At 34.7% G+C, this 18566-nt stretch overlaps 1 protein-coding gene across 2 annotated transcripts in view; it reads left to right on the top strand.

Annotated features, from left to right (window-relative positions):
* The first annotated feature begins 665 nt into the window (after positions 1-665).
* LOC149770038 (calcium-activated chloride channel regulator 1-like) overlaps positions 666-18566 on the top strand; it is a 42907-nt gene continuing 25006 nt past the window's right edge. Inside the window, exons 1-4 of one of the 2 annotated variants that reach the window (XM_089949491.1) lie at positions 666-1043; positions 12858-13152; positions 15953-16079; positions 18282-18444. In XM_089949491.1, the coding sequence (XP_089805617.1) occupies positions 897-1043; positions 12858-13152; positions 15953-16079; positions 18282-18444 (732 nt within the window). In that variant the 5' untranslated portion in view covers positions 666-896. Of the gene's footprint in view, positions 1044-6928; positions 7160-12857; positions 13153-15952; positions 16080-18281; positions 18445-18566 lie in introns of those variants that run through there. The other variant, XM_089949492.1, reaches the window with a different exon arrangement.

Genomic DNA, 18566 nt, shown 5'->3' with positions numbered 1-18566 from the left:
ATACACTCCACGTGTCATAGCCAAATCTACGCACTCCGCACACTTCACCCATGCACCCTTTTTATGGCAACGGTTGCCATATATGAGAATCTGCTTAATAGCCTACGGTATAGTAAACGTACTTATTCATGGTAAAGACAAAATGATCACATCTGAAGGATTAATGTTTCAAAACATAATTAGGAAATAGCACATTCCTAACCATAATTACTGTATCAATGGTAAATTTTATAAACTTTATATGTGTGATGGCATTGATACCAATTTGCAAAAGAATCTACGTGACATAATCAATACAGTCTATACATTTCGCCCTCTCTCCTTTCATGGTAGCAACTTGGATATCTTAATGTATGTTTAATCATCTACTGAAAGTCACTATGAGGTATAGAAAAAAATATTAATTTGTCTTGTTACCCATAATTTTGAATTTATAGTTGAAATAGTTATGTAAGTATGTGTGGAATCGCTGTAGATCTGTCGATCTGTTGAGGATATTGAAAGGCCCCATAAGTGATATATGGTGCTTTTATTTGCATTACACTGCTGTAAACTGTAAACTGTACAATGTTTTATGTGCTTTTAGCATAATTGTGCGCTGCGGCTTGACGCAAATTCCACCACAGTAAAAGAATGGTTAGCGAGCATCTGTTGTGTAATCAATACATGCGTGCAGCGTCTGCATGGAAATGTCTTACGCTCGTACATATTGCATCGGTTAAACAGCATGGAAAGATTTTTTTATCCATACGTAGTGAGATAGTGACTCCGAGCAAATCTGATCGCTTAGTAAGAACACGTCAATCTGAGTAAGAGGTTTTGAAACGTTTTTGACGAGCGACTGTATGGAAATAAGTCTTTCACGGTAATAGCACACACAAGCTTTCAGACTGAAAATGAAGAAGGTTATTTTTGTATTCCTTATGTCATACTCTACTCATGTCTTCTCTAAACTGGAACTGATAAATAACGGATACGAGGGCTTGAACGTTGTGATCGGACCTGAGGTTCAGGAGAATTACATCTTGGTCAGCAAAATTAAGGTAATATACATTTACCATATACATCTTATTCTGTTTTAAAGTTCAATTTTATTATGCAATCGTCTAACATAAACAGACACCGTTTCAAGGTCGTTTCAAAATATTTAGAGAATCTATGTTGCTTTGTTTATCAAGCTATAAATATTGCATGACGTCATTTACCTACTACGCATTGCGCTATCGGCCATATTGCTTTCGGAGAAATAAATGATGCACCGTTCAGTAAATCTTATTATTGTTATCATCTTTATCAAAGGGATAAAAATTTGTCTGCTGTCCAAAAAGGGACTTTTAAAAAAAAATTGTGAGACACTGTTGTTATTATGGATATTGGATAACTGTTCACGTCCCTATGCATTGTTATACGATGTAAAGATACATGAGAACAACAACAACAACAACAACAATACTACTACTACTACTACTACTAATAATAATAATGTTTGTGTTTGTGTTTGTGATTTGGATTTTTAACGTATCTTTAACAATTTTTCAGTCATATCGCTACGATGTCTGCAGTGTGGCAGTTTATAGTGATGTCTAGCAGTGGGGCATCATGCCGCAGACATGTAGTATGATGTCCCACCCAGTCACATTACATTATCCTGACACCAGGCCGACCAGTCCTAACACTAACCTCTTAATGCTGAGCGCCAAGCGAGGCAGCTGTTAGTACGATTTTTGTAAGTCTTTGTTATGACTCGGCCGGCGATCGAACCCACGACCTCCCGTATCCGAGGCGGACGCTCTAACCACTAGGCCACCGGAGCGGTCCAATAATAATAATAATAATAATAATAATAATAATTATTATTATTATTATTACTATTATTATTAATATTATTATTATTGTTTTTCTTGTTGTTGTTTATATAGTCTGATCTTTGTAGAATTTGGTTTTGTAAATCTTTGGAATTTGATTAAAAGACAGACCAAAGTAGTTCTGATAGTAAATTTGTTTTACTGTGCCTTTGATTAAAGTAAAATAACGAAGCACTTTCAGATTTGATCATAAACACAACACACTCCTCAGAAAATATCTGATGATTTTAACTTGCAGATAAAAATGTTTCCCGTGTTAGAGCGCAAGCTAATTCATCGTTTAATTGCCATTATGTTACAGAAGTGATACAAAGACTCAATGGCCTTGACCCATGAAAAGACTATGAGGTTCACATGTCCATTTTTACACGCTTTTTAATAACAATAATAAAAGGATAAACATGTTGCCTGAAATTGCGGTCGGGGACAGATTCAGCAGGATGCACGCGTCATTTCATAACCCAGACTTTTCATGCTCAGTACGTCTACACAGATTATTATATTTTCCGTTAATATAGTTTGAATTTAGTAGAAAAGAATTAATAATATTTATAATTACTTATTTTTATTATTATAAATGAAGAAAAGTAGTCAACGCTCAAAAATTATTGAAAAAAAACATAATTAAACAATAAATGAAAAAAGTATGTAACGAGTGTTAAATGGATCTTAAAATAACAGTTAGTGTTCATAAATGTTATTATGCATTAAATAACAAGCATAAGTTTGTAAATATTGTTTAAAACATAGACAACTGAACAGGACAAAGTTATGTGTAGGGTGTTAGGCAGCAAGAAATGTATTTACAAAGCGATGACTCAGATTAATTACTAATTGATTATATTATTATCTGTTTCTGCAATGCTGAGGATACATTCTATTTCTACACGTGTTTTAACCATGTGCTTTCAGTACCGCACCAAAAGGTCAGGTGCTTGCTACAGTAACGAGTCTTCCAAGTGTAAGTGTGTGCAAGGACACAAATTCAATATAAAAAAATCATTTTCTCAGATTCTGTAAGTAAAACATTTTCTCAAGTTTTTTATTGTTACAAATTTGATACATCCCCAAACGACTTATTTTACTAAAATCTAACCTTCTTTCTCAGCCAATGCTGTCAGTCCTATCCTATATATATATTGTATTTTATCTTCGCAGATTTCAAGACTGGTTCCAGTTTTTCCATATTTTTAGAACCACCCTATATCTACCCTTGATTTTCTTGACAGACGTATGAACGGTAGTTGAGTTAATACGAAAGAGTGCGCATAATTCTGCTTGTCACATATTACATTGATAAAAAATTAAATTATATCGCAAGTTCATGCACACCAATCTTAGCAATCGTGCATTTCAGGCAACGTTTAAATGTTAACATCATTTCAGAAATCAGAAAAAATAAAAGCAAACAAATCTGTCTAGCCAATAGTTACATTTTTTTTAACACTATTGCCACTTATTTTTCTTCAATTTAGGATTGAAATATTCTACCAGCCTTGGTTGAATTCAAAATGTGATTGTCTTTATGTGTATGCATTACTACAGAAAAAGAGATTTAAATGACATAACTTGACTAAAATGCCCCCATAACAAATATCATAAGCTAGGCGCAAGCCAGTTAAAATACAAAATGCTAATTTCTAACACATTCAAAGAAATTAGTGTGACTCAGCCATATCTAAAAGTGGTGTTAATATCCTGCTGAAAGTCACTCTAAAGTGTATGAAAGGTATTAATTATGCATGTTATCCATAAATAGACCATACTTTTGCATTATTTGTTAATGTAATTGTGCATAAAAATATGGAGTTTCCTGACATTTTTTGATTTTATATTGTCTGGTTATCTCGACATCGGCTGGACATACGCGAACAGTAGTAATAATGAAAATACACAGTTAAATGCAAATTCCCTTGTCCTAATACAACAAGTCATCTAAACCTTCAAACAAGGAAGTTTTATTAGAGACAGTGATAATAAAATCGCGCTTTACTTCCAGGTTCCAGGGATCAATCCCACTACTGCGAAGAGCAAGTATCTCTGTCATAGACCAGAGGTTTTAATTTGGCTCTCCGAAGGCCCTCATCACAGCTTTAGAAGTTGATCAGATTGTGGGGTTTAGTGTATTTGGGGTTGGGGATATCTGAATAAGAGGAAACATATGAGAACTGGTTTCATTAAAATTTCCTTAGCTCTGGATTAGTCTTGTAAAATCTTATAAATAGGCTACTTCTTGATCATTTGAAATGCATATATTCTCAAAATATAGTTCTTTTAAGATATCAGAGTGTTTCATTATTCTGAAATATACGACGTATAAGTTTATTTTTAGAAGCAAGTTTGATCGAACAAATCATTATTAATTTGAATGATATGATTCTAAAAATATTTTTGATAATAGTGTCTTACTCATATAGTTCGCACTTTGATTACATGGGAATGGAATTAAATCACGAAATATTTTAACGCAGACAGCATGTTCATAAAATAATTCTAATTGTTTTAAGTGTGTAGTCATTAATGCGCTTGGTTCTCCCAATTACACACTTCACTGTTACTTCCAAAGTTCAGTTGTTATTTTTTAGTTATCTGAGAGGCTCTTCAAATGGATAAGACGAAATGGTTTTCTTGTTTTTTAGGGGAAAACAAAATAAAAAACACTAATACACAAAAATCATAAAATTCTCGCGCAGAAGAGCCTATAATTTGTTTTCTGAATATAAATAACCAAATGACAGGTCAAATCAATATATTCAAGGTGAATTATATATTTTTAATTGGATGTCGCTTTTGAATCTTTTGTTTCTTACATGAATCAACATATTAGTTTTCGTATACACATAGACTTAGTTTTTAGTCACATAGGGTCATTTTCATGAATGAAGTTCCAAAATGGCTGACCCTTCGACACTTCCGAGGTCTTTTCATGGTAAAGCCAGATGATGCTCTGATTGTAGGCCCAGGTTTAAGGTGATACAACTCAGAGTGGGCCGGGTGACCCAGACTACCCAAGACGCTCAGACCATATAATTTGCGTTGTTTATTAATTAATTTAATTATATGATGCTAATAAAGTAACATTGCATGTCGAGCTGCCTTGTCCAAAATCAGTGAAATTTTTTTTACATCTTAAGCTGTGTCAAGGACTTCGTATTTCGTTAGTTATAGATAGACATTGTGATGATTGGTCATAGTGTGATTTTGTGGATGGACTTTCTAATTATAACTAAGATCCTTCCAGAACTTTGTACTTTTGACCCTTTTCCGAGTAAATCGCTACGTCTTCGTTTAAAATATAAATCTTATTTATTTCAGATTTAGTCATTCAGTTGCTTTAAGATCTTAGCATAGTCAATCATATTATTGTTGAAATTCACTTCCGGCTCGAATTTTATTTTTTCAAATTATTTAATTCTAGTATTTCTTTTCTGGAGACACAAAATGCTCTACAAAATAACGTTGTTGGAAATAGAGACTCGAATTTATACTGAATTTCAAATAAGGATTTAATTCTTGGATTGTATTATTGTCATCCGATAAAAGACTATCGGCACATCAGCATTATACGGGCCACCACAGGCACATCAACACTTTCAGCGTTGGATTTGATATGTATTTTCACTAGAGTTTATTCAGAACTTTAATTATTAGGATTTGTGTCAGTATAAAATTATTTGGAACTTAATTCACAATATCGCAAGTTCCTTTTTTAGATTTTCATTTGTATTCGGACGAAAACAAGTATTTGTTGAATTTTACACAGATGGTTGCTTCTCACTCTTTTGACTTACTTATTTTAAGACTATAGAACCGTAAGAGTAAATAGGGCGCTCGTCCTTGGGATACAAGTGTCTCTAACATATTTTCTTTTATCTAAATGTGTGTGTGTGTGTGTGTGTATTATGTGTGTGAATGTGAATTTATATTGCTCTTGAAGATATTCCACATAATATTATGCCTGGGATCTTTTTGCACGATAACCCGCGGAACTCTTTTTGCTCTCTTTTTGTTTTCGGAGGTGTATGGTCCAGCCACAATTGAATACCTTTTTGAGCGTTGTCCCACATATTCATCAATCGGTTTACCAGATCATTTGTCTCTGAATTTTCCTACAACTGTTTTTCTGGTTTTACTAATTGCTGTTGTCACGATTTTGCTTGATGCGACATCCATATAGACATCGCCAGTTGTGATATGCATAAAAAGTGAAACAATGTCGGTATATCGCATCTTAATACAATCCTGGTAAAGTTGTTTGACTTTGTAGTAATAAAACTCGTATACAAGCAGCTTTGGCAAGTCCAGCACTGATAGGCTAACATATATATGTTTTGTCAGATTTATTGTCGAATGTTTTACTATGTACGGCAATGAGTCCACCATCAATGATCGTTGGGGGTTTAAATGTAGAGTCCGCACTAAGACTTCAAAGCTTATCTTGTTCATTATTAGGGACAAGATCAACTCGAATTCAGCTTCGTAAATCCTCCATCGACCTGCCAAATACAGAATTATTCATGAACTCAAAGACTTCTTGTAAAAAACCATTTGGACTTTTGTGTGCAGATCTATATTCAGTTCGATATAAGGAGTCATTCAAGCTTGTTGGCGAAACCCATGCACTTTACTTACACGCATTCTCAATCATAAATACAACTCCAGATTTCGTTCTTTGTTTTAGGTCATGAAATTTGGAACAAGCTTGGTGCATTCAGTAAATTTAATAACTATGAAGCGGTAACACCTATGTAAACATTGGTTGGTTTATAGTCATATCCGCCCTTCTCTCTCTCTCTCTCTCTCTCTCTCTCTCTCTCTCTCTCTCTCTCTGTATGTGTAGATCTCCAGCTATGATAATCTAGCAGGTTTTATATCTGTTGAAATGATAACATTAATGACACTGTGAGCAAATATATTCATTTGTTGTTTAGATAAATCGCATCATCATTTAACGGAAGCTAGTAAGTTGAAAGCATTAATTAAGGAAGCAGAGAACGCATAATGAAGAGCTGACAACACTTATTGTTTAACTCTTATTAAAAATATTTGCCATCCTCTTGTGATAAGAGCTTTCGAAACGGTTGAGGACTGACTATATGGACATAAATCTTGCACAGTAATAGCACACAAATGCTTTTATATTGAAAATGAAGAACGTTATCTTTGTGTTCCTTATGTCCTTTTCTACTCATGTCTTCTCTAAACTGGAACTGAAAAATAACGGATACGAGGGCTTGTACGTTGTAATTGGACCTGAGGTTCGGGAGAATTACAGCTTGGTCAGCAAAATTAAGGTAATATACACTTAATATATGCATTTACTTCTGCCTTTAAGCTCGACTTTATTAAGAATTCACCTTACTTTAACAGACACAATCAGATGACATTTTTCCCTTTCCTAAAGCTGGCGAATGATTGTACGCTGGATCAATCTATAAGGAAGGTTTGACTGTACACGGGACCAGTCGGAAAAGAATAGTTTTGACTGTACACTGGGCCAGTGTGAAAAGAACATTCCAGAACTGGAAAAGTCTCCATTTTAATTGTTATATTTCATTTATGCTCTTTTATGTCTGTGAACTGTGTCTGTATATTTGTTGATCATGCCTACATGTCCATTCAGGATATATACATTTTTACTCTAGTGTTGGTATACTATCTATAGAATGCTTAATTATTTAAGCCAAGCACCACTCTGTGGTATGTGCAAAAGTGTCTTTATTCAAGTCTAATCACCAGTCTGGGGTATGTTCTAAATTGCCTTCATAAGCTTCTAAGTTTACTTGCTTCCTAAAGTGAGTTCTTGATGAAACGTTTCTATTTTTAAACAATCATAAACTTGATCGTTTCTGATTTAACAACTTAACTTTTTTCAATACTGCAGCGCAAAAGAGCATTGAACATATTATCATAAACCATTTCACTGATTAAATTACACACACACACACACACACACACACACACCACACACACACACACACACACACACACACACATATATATATATATATATATATATATATATATATATATATATATATATATATATATATATATATATATATATATGATGCGAGAAAGAGGGAAAGGGGTAATAACTTTTCATGAAAAGGAAACGAGGTTTGCCGAATTCAAATTTATAAAAGTGGCATATGTGATACAGCGTACATAATATACATCTATTATATTCATATCACATACAAAAAACACGTTCTAGTATTTGCAGTTAAGATTCACTACAGTCACCTGTATATTGACGGAGTGAATGAACTCTTCACATCCATGTTCACCGCAGTTCTCATCTTTTTCGCCTATTCAGAATCCTCTTTGTAAATTGATAAGTTGCTTCTTTTTTGGAGATTCTATTTTCAACGACATTAATTAAATAGCTTAAATCGTAGTATGAAACGCACGGGGAATAAAAGCTATGAGAAATGACGAGCCAACAAAAGGTAATTAAAACATTTAAATGTATTTCGATTTGATTTAAATTTTTATTATCATTTAACTTACATTACTACCAACAATACGATTGTTTTTATCTTCCATTTCTCTTTCCCCTTTCCTATGGTCATTTAGAAGATTTTACCACCATTCAGACGCCTAGATGTTTGACTTAAGCAGGCATCCACTACGCTCGTTTTGTCATGGATTTTCGCCCGTATCTTGCTGCGATGAGAGAGAGAGAGAGAGAGAGAGAGAGAGAGAGAGAGAGAGATTGTTGTTGCTGTCGCTGTTGTAGTGTTTAACGCCACTTTTCAGCACATTATAGGCTATACATGGCGGCCATTATAAATGGTGAAGGAAGAACGCGGGAAAACCCCTGAAAGAACCACCGACCCACGATAAGCTACTGGCAAGCTTTCTCACAAAGCCACATTGGCTGAACCTGAGACTCGAACCCACGCAGATAGGTGAGATGGCAATGATCCGTAATGGTGAGTGCTTTAGACTAGTCTGCCACTCAGAGCCCCGAGAGAGGAGTTGGGTGGTGTCGGTAGAAAATTTGCTATAAGTTCATTTTTATTGTTCATCCATATATGTCTCTGCTGATTGACTAGTCTCCGCCTGACGACAAATACAACTTATGAGTTAGAAGGGGAGAGCGTCTTTCTGGCATTTTAATAATTAAAAATAATCTGTATTTAAAACAATATTATATGTTTTTGCAGTATGTGTGTGCCTCCTAACCAACAAATGCACTGTAAAATCTAGACAGGCTGTTGTAGCTTTGTATTATTGGTATTAGCAACACTTTATTTAAATCCCATATAATATGTACACATACCGTTACGACGACCTATGTTATTGTAGGTTACTTGTTGTAGTTTTGGTCTCAAACATTTCATCAGCCCCGAATTTGTATCTCTCTCGCTCAACAGATCTGTGCGTATTTGGTTATTTACATTTTTACACATGAGCGAGAGAAAACGAAAAGAAGAAGGGTTTTCAACGAAATAGTGTATCATGTCAAATGCAAGTAGAAATCGTGGATATTATTATTATTTGTCTTGTTATTGTCTTTATGTCATCAGTGATTATTGATTGTAAATTCATCTCTTATATAGAGAGTATATGCGCGATAGACTACTGTTGAAACCATATTGATATGTGCGTAATGGACAGATTAGAATATGATATAACAACAGTAATGAATCCCAACACTTTAAAAAAAACATGTCATCTTAATGAAATAACTACTAGCAATTGTTATCGAATCAAAAATATGTTGGTTTCATTACATGTAAATCCATTAGATCATTATTTCAGTAGGATAACCCAAGTATCAGTCATTGTTGGCTATGCTAGAAAATCATATGCTAGGATTTTACTTTTTTATGCAAGAATAAATGTTCTATCAACAATTGTTTTGTATAGTTCACTAATTATGTGGTACAGATTTATTTACTTGTGTGCAGTACCCGTATTGAGTACAGACATTTTATGGTTTTATATTGTCTTTTTCACTACAGACTGCACAGTCGCGAACAGTAATAATGATCAAAATACACAAATAAACGCGAACTACGTTGTCCTAATACAAAACGTCATCTAAATCTTCAAACCAGGAAGTTTTATTAGAGGCACACAGCTTGGATAGGGCATCGAAATCGAAGTGATAACAAACCCGGGCTGTAATTCCATGGTTCAGGGATCAACCCTACTACAGCGAAGAGCAAATATCAGTCTGTCATATGCTAGAGGTTTTAACTTGGCTGTCCGGAGTCCAACATCACAGCTGTAAAAGTTGATTAGACTGTCCGGAATCCAACATCACAGCTTTAATAGTTGATTAGATTATGTGGTTTGATCATTTGGGGTTGGGGGACATCTGAAACATATAATAACTTATCCATTAACATTTCCCTAGCTCTGACGCAGTCTTATAAATTCTAATAAATAGGCTACCCATTGACAATTTCAAATGCATATTCTCAAAACATCGCTCTTAATGTTTTAGATTTGAGGGTCTTTCATCAATCTGAAATACACGACATACAAGTTTACTTTTAGAAGCAAGTTTGATCGAACAAATCCTTTTTTTTTTAAATGGTGTATTTCTGAAAGGAACTTTGATAGCAGTCTTAATGATTTAGTTCGTACTTTGATTACATAGGACTGGAATTAAATCACGAAATATTTCAATGCAAAATAATTCTAATTGTTTTAAGTGTTTATTCATTAGTGGCCTTGGTTCTCGCAAGTACGTACTTAGTCATGTGAAGATACTAGTAAACACTTCAAATGGATTAGACTAAATGGTTTTCCAGTTAGAGGGGAAACGAAACAAAACACTCACACACACCAATCACAACATTCTTGCGCAATAGATATCGACAAACCATATAATCTGTTTCCTGAATGTATAAGAACCAAATAACAGGTCAATTAAATAAATTCAATGTGAATTATATATTGTTAACTGGACATGGCCTTTGAATCTTTTGCTTCTTACATGAATCAACGTATTAGTTTTCGTATAGACATAGACGTAGTTTTTGTCACATATGATCATTTTCATGAATGAAGTTCCATAAATGTCTGTCACTTCGACACTTCCGAGTTCTTTTCATGGTAAAGCCAGATGATGCTCTGATTGTCGGCCTAGGTTTGGTTTTCCGTTTAAGGTGATAAAACTCAGAGTGTGCCAGGTGACCCAGACTACCGTCATATTTTTGCACAGTCGGAAGAAGCTCACATCTGCCTTGTGTAACAAGAAAAAGAACGGCCACATTGAACTACTCTCAAACCCTTTGTTGTTAACATTACTTCGGAATAACCTTATTGACGTCACAAGGATTCGATGATCTTCTCTTATCTAATAGTAGAATAAGCAATTATTTGGGCTCATAGAACCTTAAATATTTCTCAGTTCTTTTTAATTCTAAAGCTACATGAATACCAATTGGTATTTCCTGTACCTATTTTTTCATAATGACGATCTATTCTTAACATATCTTGCCCGATAATGATCTGCCAAAACGTATTAATTTGGGAAATATCTCTACGGTTACCTCTGAGTTTTAATCGGAGCGTCTTTGGTCTTTTCAGCCGCATGCTAACAATGTAAATGCTACTCATAGTGAACTGCGATAGAATAACAGCTTTACTGACGCAAGAACGAGTCTATGACATATTATCAACAATAGCGACGTAAGCGATTATTCTAGGTTATTGAATCCAATGAACTTTCCAATTTTTTTCTACAGAAAAACATACAGAAATGACATTAAAAAATATGAATATTTCGCATAATGACTTCCAGTTTTCTTTTAAATACCTATCTTTAGCGAGGATCTATTCTTCGCTCATCTAGCCAAATGTGTGGAAAGTATCAATACAACTTCGGAGAGACAAAGTTATTCAACTGGCATCGGAAGGAGACCAATATGCTCTGATTTATTCGTGCGCTTGTGCGATGCGTTTAAATTTAGTTCACATTTTAGTGTTCGATGTCATTGAATTATGACAGAAATTGTTCTTTTTTTATTTCATTTTATTTTATTAGTATTTTTTATATATTTTATTTTTAAAGACCGAGGATACTCTGATTTTACATTCTCACGTCAAATATACTTTTAGTAACAATTGAAAATCTCATTATTTTGTACTTTTGTAATAGATCAGTGAGTTCGGTCACATTAAATGAATAGTTAAAATACATTGTTTCGGTTGAATCTCTGTCTAGAAAATGTTTCTTCCTGAGAGCTGAAGATTGCATTCGCTAAAAGTAAATTAAAACGAATAAGGAGATAAATGCATAGGTAAATACATTTTTATGCGTCTAATGCAGCACGGACGGTTTATGTTAAAAGTCACATGTCTAATGTTACACGGACGGTTTCTGTTGCTTGCGTGAAAGTGGCTTTACTGCATCACATTTTAAACACGGATTCAATCTGTATCACTTAGAGACAGAGTCGAATTATCCCATTACACAACAAATTACTAACACGCATTCAATTTGTACCACTTAGAGACGAATCCAATTATCCCATTACACAACAAATTACTAACTTTAGCCACTGCTGTAAATCCGCTTATAAAACTTGTATTTCAAAGAGAGTACATTACTATGTATTACAACTATTTCATCCCATTCAGTATACAGTCTCAAGCCGTTACTCCTAAAATTACTATTTCGATGTCTGAACGGATCATATTAGCATAACGGAGTAAGCCCTTCGTTTGTCGAAGTTTGGCCGCCTTTAAATGCTATTTTCAGCCTTGCAAGATTGAACAGAAGCATGATTAATTTTATCTGCGACATTTCAAAGAGAGAAAACGAAAGCAAAGTAAAATTGCTGAAAATTTCTGCACTAGAGCACCTCTAAAATTACGTCCCGTAACTTTGTAACACATGCTACCTTGATTTCAACAGGTGTTGTCTTTCCGTAGAATTATTCCACTAATCCAAATGTATTGAATATATTCGTTTTTGTTTTGTTTCAATGATGACAATGGTTATTATTATTATTATTATTATTGCAGGACATTATCACAAATGCTTCCAGATTGCTCTTCACGGCCACAAAACATCGAGCTTTTATTAGGAATGTTACCATCATTGTTCCCCAAACATGGTCCCGAAGTCTTGAAGGAAACGTAATATCAAAGCCTTCGTCGCTAGATTCGGAATACATCTTGATTGATATTCCGTCCAACAAATATGGACGCGAACCTTACGTGGAGGGGGTCACAGAATGCGGAAAACCGGGGAAGTTCATGCACCTGACACCTGGACTGCTCCTAATGGAGGATGCAGAGAAAACATATGGCCCATGGGGTATCAATTTATTTTCCATACTTTTGTCAAACATCGGATAACAGCCAGAGAGTGGCAGTACCATCTACTGGGCGTAGGAAGAATTAATAGAAAGATGATTAAAAAGTCAGTTAAACAACTTCAATAATTGCATATAGTTGACATAATCAGTTGTAAGTATCCAATATTTCTAAAATGAAGACTACAACCAAATTTAACTTTGCATCCCAGAAAAATGAAGTACCACCAATGAATGTAAAATAATATTATGCGAGTTATTTATCACTGAAACTTAGGAATTTAGTTGTAGAAATTGAAAACAAAAGGCGCAAGAGAAGAAAAATTCAGTGGGATAGATATCAGCATATATTATATTTGTCTCACCAATGAATTTTAACACTTATGTAGGTATTTAAATTCATTGGTGTGAAGAAACAAATATTGCCTTTTAATTTCGTTTATTTAAACTGCCCAGATGATAGTTTTACAACAGCTCCAGTCATGACTGCTTACCATTTATACAGGCTGCATGTATCGGGAATATGCTGCCGTGCCGGGGGTTTTCCTCTTTATATTTTCTAAAATTTTAGAAGATGTTATGGCCGTTTCAGCAGTTTTGGAAATAAAATGTAGTAGATTTTACAATGACACGCCGTGCTATGACAACCAACATCTTGAAAATAAATTTCCGCATTTTGTCAGCGCAATTGAAGCTTTCTCAGACAAGGTAGAATGTATTTCGATAAGCCTGACGGATACATCATTTAGAGTACAAGAGGGGTCCTATCTGAAATTAGAGAGGCCCCTGGCGTCGGGCTTATGGATTTGAGTACTCTCTCTCTCTCTCTCTCTCTCCTGTATCTATCATTCCATATTGAGATAGAGAGAGAGAGGATTAGACATTGAGGGAGAAATATCACATGATGAGCTCTAATACATTCCATTATACTTCTAAAACTTCAATTTTCTTATTACAGCAAAAATCTCAGTTTCATACTCCTTGGATTTATGCATAGAGTATTGTTTATTCTCACGATTTCCCTTTCAAATTCATGGCATTATACTTCTTGACAAAATGCCTGATGCAACGGTAACTTGGTGATGGGAAAAAAATTCGATCTTTTTTATACGCTACCCGCTTAATCTCTTAGTTTTATCCATGTCCATCCGTCCTGCCAGGCCACGTCACGATTGGTCAGGTCCGGCATACAGTGTTACCAACGTCCATCCTTCCCATCAGGTCACATCACGACACGTCAGGTCAGGCATGCAGTGCTATACATGTTCAACTGTCCCATCAGGCCACGTCAAGACACTTCAGGTCCGGCATATATTTTTCAACCCATGTCCATCTGTCACATGATGTGACATCACGTCAGGTCAGGTCTGTCATAATTTTCTTTCCGTTGAATAACAGTTGAAGGCCTTCGTGGCTTAAAATATTTTTATAGGCTTACCGTTAAGAAGAGTTAAAAGCAGTTCTATTTTCCCCGTTTTCCTGCAAAACTTTAAGGCGTTACAGCCCCTGTTTGACTTAGACATTGTTTTCCAGTTTTGTTTTATGTTCAACAACGTTTGAAGGACTGTGTAGATTAAAAATCAAATTGGTATTAGGCTTAGAAGAACTGGTTTAATTTCGATTTGTACTCTTTTTCGACCAAAACGATTCCAGAGTTATTGCCCCTGTTTGACGTTGGCTTTTGCCTTTCAATTTTATTTCCACTTAATAACTTTTCAACGACTTTATGGATTGTAATCTTTCGTATAATGATGAATAACATTAAGAAACCCAACGTCAAAATCGATTTTGACCCCTCCCCCATTTTTTAATGAAGTTATGGCCCTTCTTTGACATAAAATGCTGCCGCATTGGCGGTAGCAACCATGTTGTAAAGACAGTTGTCTGGGATTATTTTTAATGTCACATGTTACAATTGCTCCTGTGGAAATCTTGTTCGATTGTTTATGCGTTAAACAATATATTATATTGTATTAACAAGTGTAAGACACTTCCTGCATTTTAACTTCCTTGTGTCAATCTTCCTTGTTCGAAATGTGCCAGAATCATGACAGTAAACAGAAAATAGTTCCTAAAATCGTCTTTGGAGATATATTTTGTGATTTTGCCGAAACACCAATGACTATTTTTATTTTCCCTGCAGTTTTTTTTTTCATTTTTGTTATTTATTGTTCCTATTTGTTCCCTTTAAAAAAGAGGAAGAATATTTTCCCCAAGCTATGTGACAGAGGGAATGTTTCAGAACAATCCCAGTTCTGACCCCTAACCCTAATTCAAATTATAGACATAGACTGATCGTATAGTCGCTTTTACTTCGTAAATTCGTTCGGCAGGAGATCCTCTCCAGTCAGGAAAGGCGCTCCTCTGCGCCTCTTTATAAACAGAAGCGTAGTACATTATCGCCTGTGCATTGCGACAATGTGTACAGGATTAAACAATGTTATTCCGAGTGGATAAAAGTGCACTGCTCGCTTGAAGAAAGAAAACCTTGTTCATTGATACCTTCAATGAAATGCCTGTCTTTCCCCTCCTCTCTCTCTCTCTCTCGAGCTAAGAGCAGCAACTTATGATCACTAGAGGCCCTTTGTCATTATTTTGATAAATAATTTTCTTTCTTTGCAACTTAAGTCTTTTAATGTGCAGAGATTATATATTATCCACAGTACATCAATACAGCTGATTATGACACGGTCAAATGCATATGCATAATAATGATTTCGAGGGCGGTATTCATAGTATATGCAATGCAAATAATTTTAATTCTTGATTTACGATTGAGTAATAATGTTCTTGATGTCACAGCTCACCTGTTTGTGCACGAGTGGGGACACCTTCGATGGGGCTTGTTTGACGAATATAAACGGACAGTTAATTACTTGAATCCTTACTTCTACATGGACATGGAGACCGAACAATATGAACCGGTTGTGTGAGTATAACTAAATAACGTATGTATATTTTGATCAATGAATCTTAGGACACACCTACACACGTAAGTACGGATGGATGGATGAATAAGCAAATTAGAATAAGTTACTCAGCTTGGATATATATATATATATATATATATATATATATATATATATATATATATATATATATATATATATATATATATAGATATATAGATAGATATAGATATAGATAGATAGATAGATGAAACCCGATGGTAATAAGACCAGTGTGCTATAGCAGTTATGGAGACTAAAAAACAGAGGGACAGATGTTTTTCTCCAGCATTTTCCGTGTCTTACGATTCCACAAGAAAGAACACTCAGCTTTATGGTTTGCATTACGTTTGTTAATGAATTTTCACATTGCAAAAACAAATATAGAAATCATTAAATAGATCAAGGATGATGTATCTCTACAACACCAAGGTCATCACCAAGGTCGTCGCCAAGATAACATCGATTAAAAAATAATAAGCTTGAGTTTTATATAATGCATTAATAATACAATCATATTTAACTGATTTGTAAATCTTCAGTAACTTGTTTGGCCGAACAAAGAAAATTTGAGTAATACACCCCTTTGCAGTCCTAAACAAATCCCATACTGTTTTTGACTTTCGTTTCAGCTATGTCTTGCTTGTATTATTTGAAATATTCGATGCAATATGCCTGATATTTTACAAATGAACTACATGCTTTGATTTCATACGATGCTCAACAAACACGCAGTATTGACTACAAAGATAATTATTATTATTTGTTACAAATAAGTCATTATGGTGGTGCATTAACTGGCCGAGAGACTAATAAAGAGCTTCTTACACTTCTGTATAACTGCTCTTAAAAACTACGGTTGTTTGCCCTCCAGTGTAGTGGCACACCATGAGATGTAGACTTGCCATTTTGATCATTAATTATGACATAGCCCAGCTGATCGTCTTGTTGCTTTACATCACTTTAAGCAGTCTAGCTACATTAGCACACACCTTCAATAGTACGGGAGCGGATTTTGCAGAGTATATAGATCACAAGTACTGATCATTGATGGTTCATGTGCAACACAATGTTACAGGTCATATATCAAGTAAGTAATTTAACTGAGGCATTAAACTAACCTAGGTGTGGCTTTAGTCGTGATTACAGACACTTGTATATAATTCTTTTTTGCTTTTTGTTTATATAGGACTCACTGTATTAATTCAGTCTCCATAGTAAACCTATGAAAACAATATGATATTAAAATTAAATAACATTAACATTTTGAGTGCTCGTGATCAAATTTGTATGTATCATTATAGATGCATCCTGGATGGTAGCTTAGATCCAGAGAATTCCATATGAGCAGCGGCATTTTCGGGATCTATGTGTGTTTAAAACGTGTGCTTTCAATAACACACCAAACAGTTAGGTGCTAATTTCAGTAATGAGTGTTCCAATATTAAGTCTGTTAAAGGACTGAAATTCCATCAATAAAACAAAGTCTCTATTTTTCTTCACTTACAACTAGGACTAGCCTTCTAAAAGATTCTTTTTACAAAAATATGTCTTTCATTATCAACTAATCCTGACCAGTCAAACCCATATAAACTTTACTTTCTCTTCAACCATTTCCAGACTGGTTCCTGTTTTTCCAAACATTTAGTACCGCGAGTCCTTCAAAAAAAACCTTTGTCAGTCTTTAGACATATTGAAACTTGAAAGCATAGTAAATTTATGTGTTTTTTTTAAAGAATTAAAATGTATTATGGTGACGGTCAAAATTCATGCATGCATACATACATGCATACATACATATCTTTATATATTAGATGCTGGAAGCTGCACCCTGATGTTAAGACAATCCCGGAAATGTGACAGCTTCTTATTTCAGTTGTTTATTGTTGAATATTTTTGCTTTGCTTATAATTTATCAACACAAAAACAGCTAATTTTTTCGTGACAATCTTATTCCAGAAAAGTCCTTTCTGGCGTGCATCATATGTCATATAGTCTCTGTTTTTGAATAACCTCACGGACAGGTTGCCTCACCCCACTCACAAACATATTGCACTTTGTTTTGTTTCTCTTTCGTGGAGATGGGAAGGGGGCACTCCGTTGTACATTTGTGTGTTTCGTTATACGTTGTATGGAACACTGATAACAGGGGCAGGCTTAGCGTAAACTATTTGTTTCAACAGATGTATGAAAAATATCAAAGGACAAGCTCTTATGAACTGCAACAAAGATAAACCTTGTGATGTGACCAAGATAAGGTATCCACTCCCACGTGAATGTAGATATTGTCCGGTTGAAGACCAAACAACTCCCGTGTCGCTGATGGGTCATTCTTACATTGCATCCGTAAGTTTAACAATGTTCGGTTTAATTTCTTTAAAATATAAAACTAAAAATTAATTTTGCTCTGGGCCAGTATTGTTTCGAAATTTAAAATGTTGACGTTCATTTAAAATATATCGGGTCAT

Source organism: Sinohyriopsis cumingii, unplaced genomic scaffold (assembly GCF_028554795.1).
Source record: "Sinohyriopsis cumingii isolate HCF-2022 unplaced genomic scaffold, ASM2855479v2 utg002820l, whole genome shotgun sequence".
Lineage (NCBI taxonomy): Eukaryota > Metazoa > Mollusca > Bivalvia > Unionida > Unionidae > Sinohyriopsis > Sinohyriopsis cumingii.
Note: the sequence above shows the minus strand (reverse complement) of the source record. Positions and strands in the feature narration are given on the sequence as shown.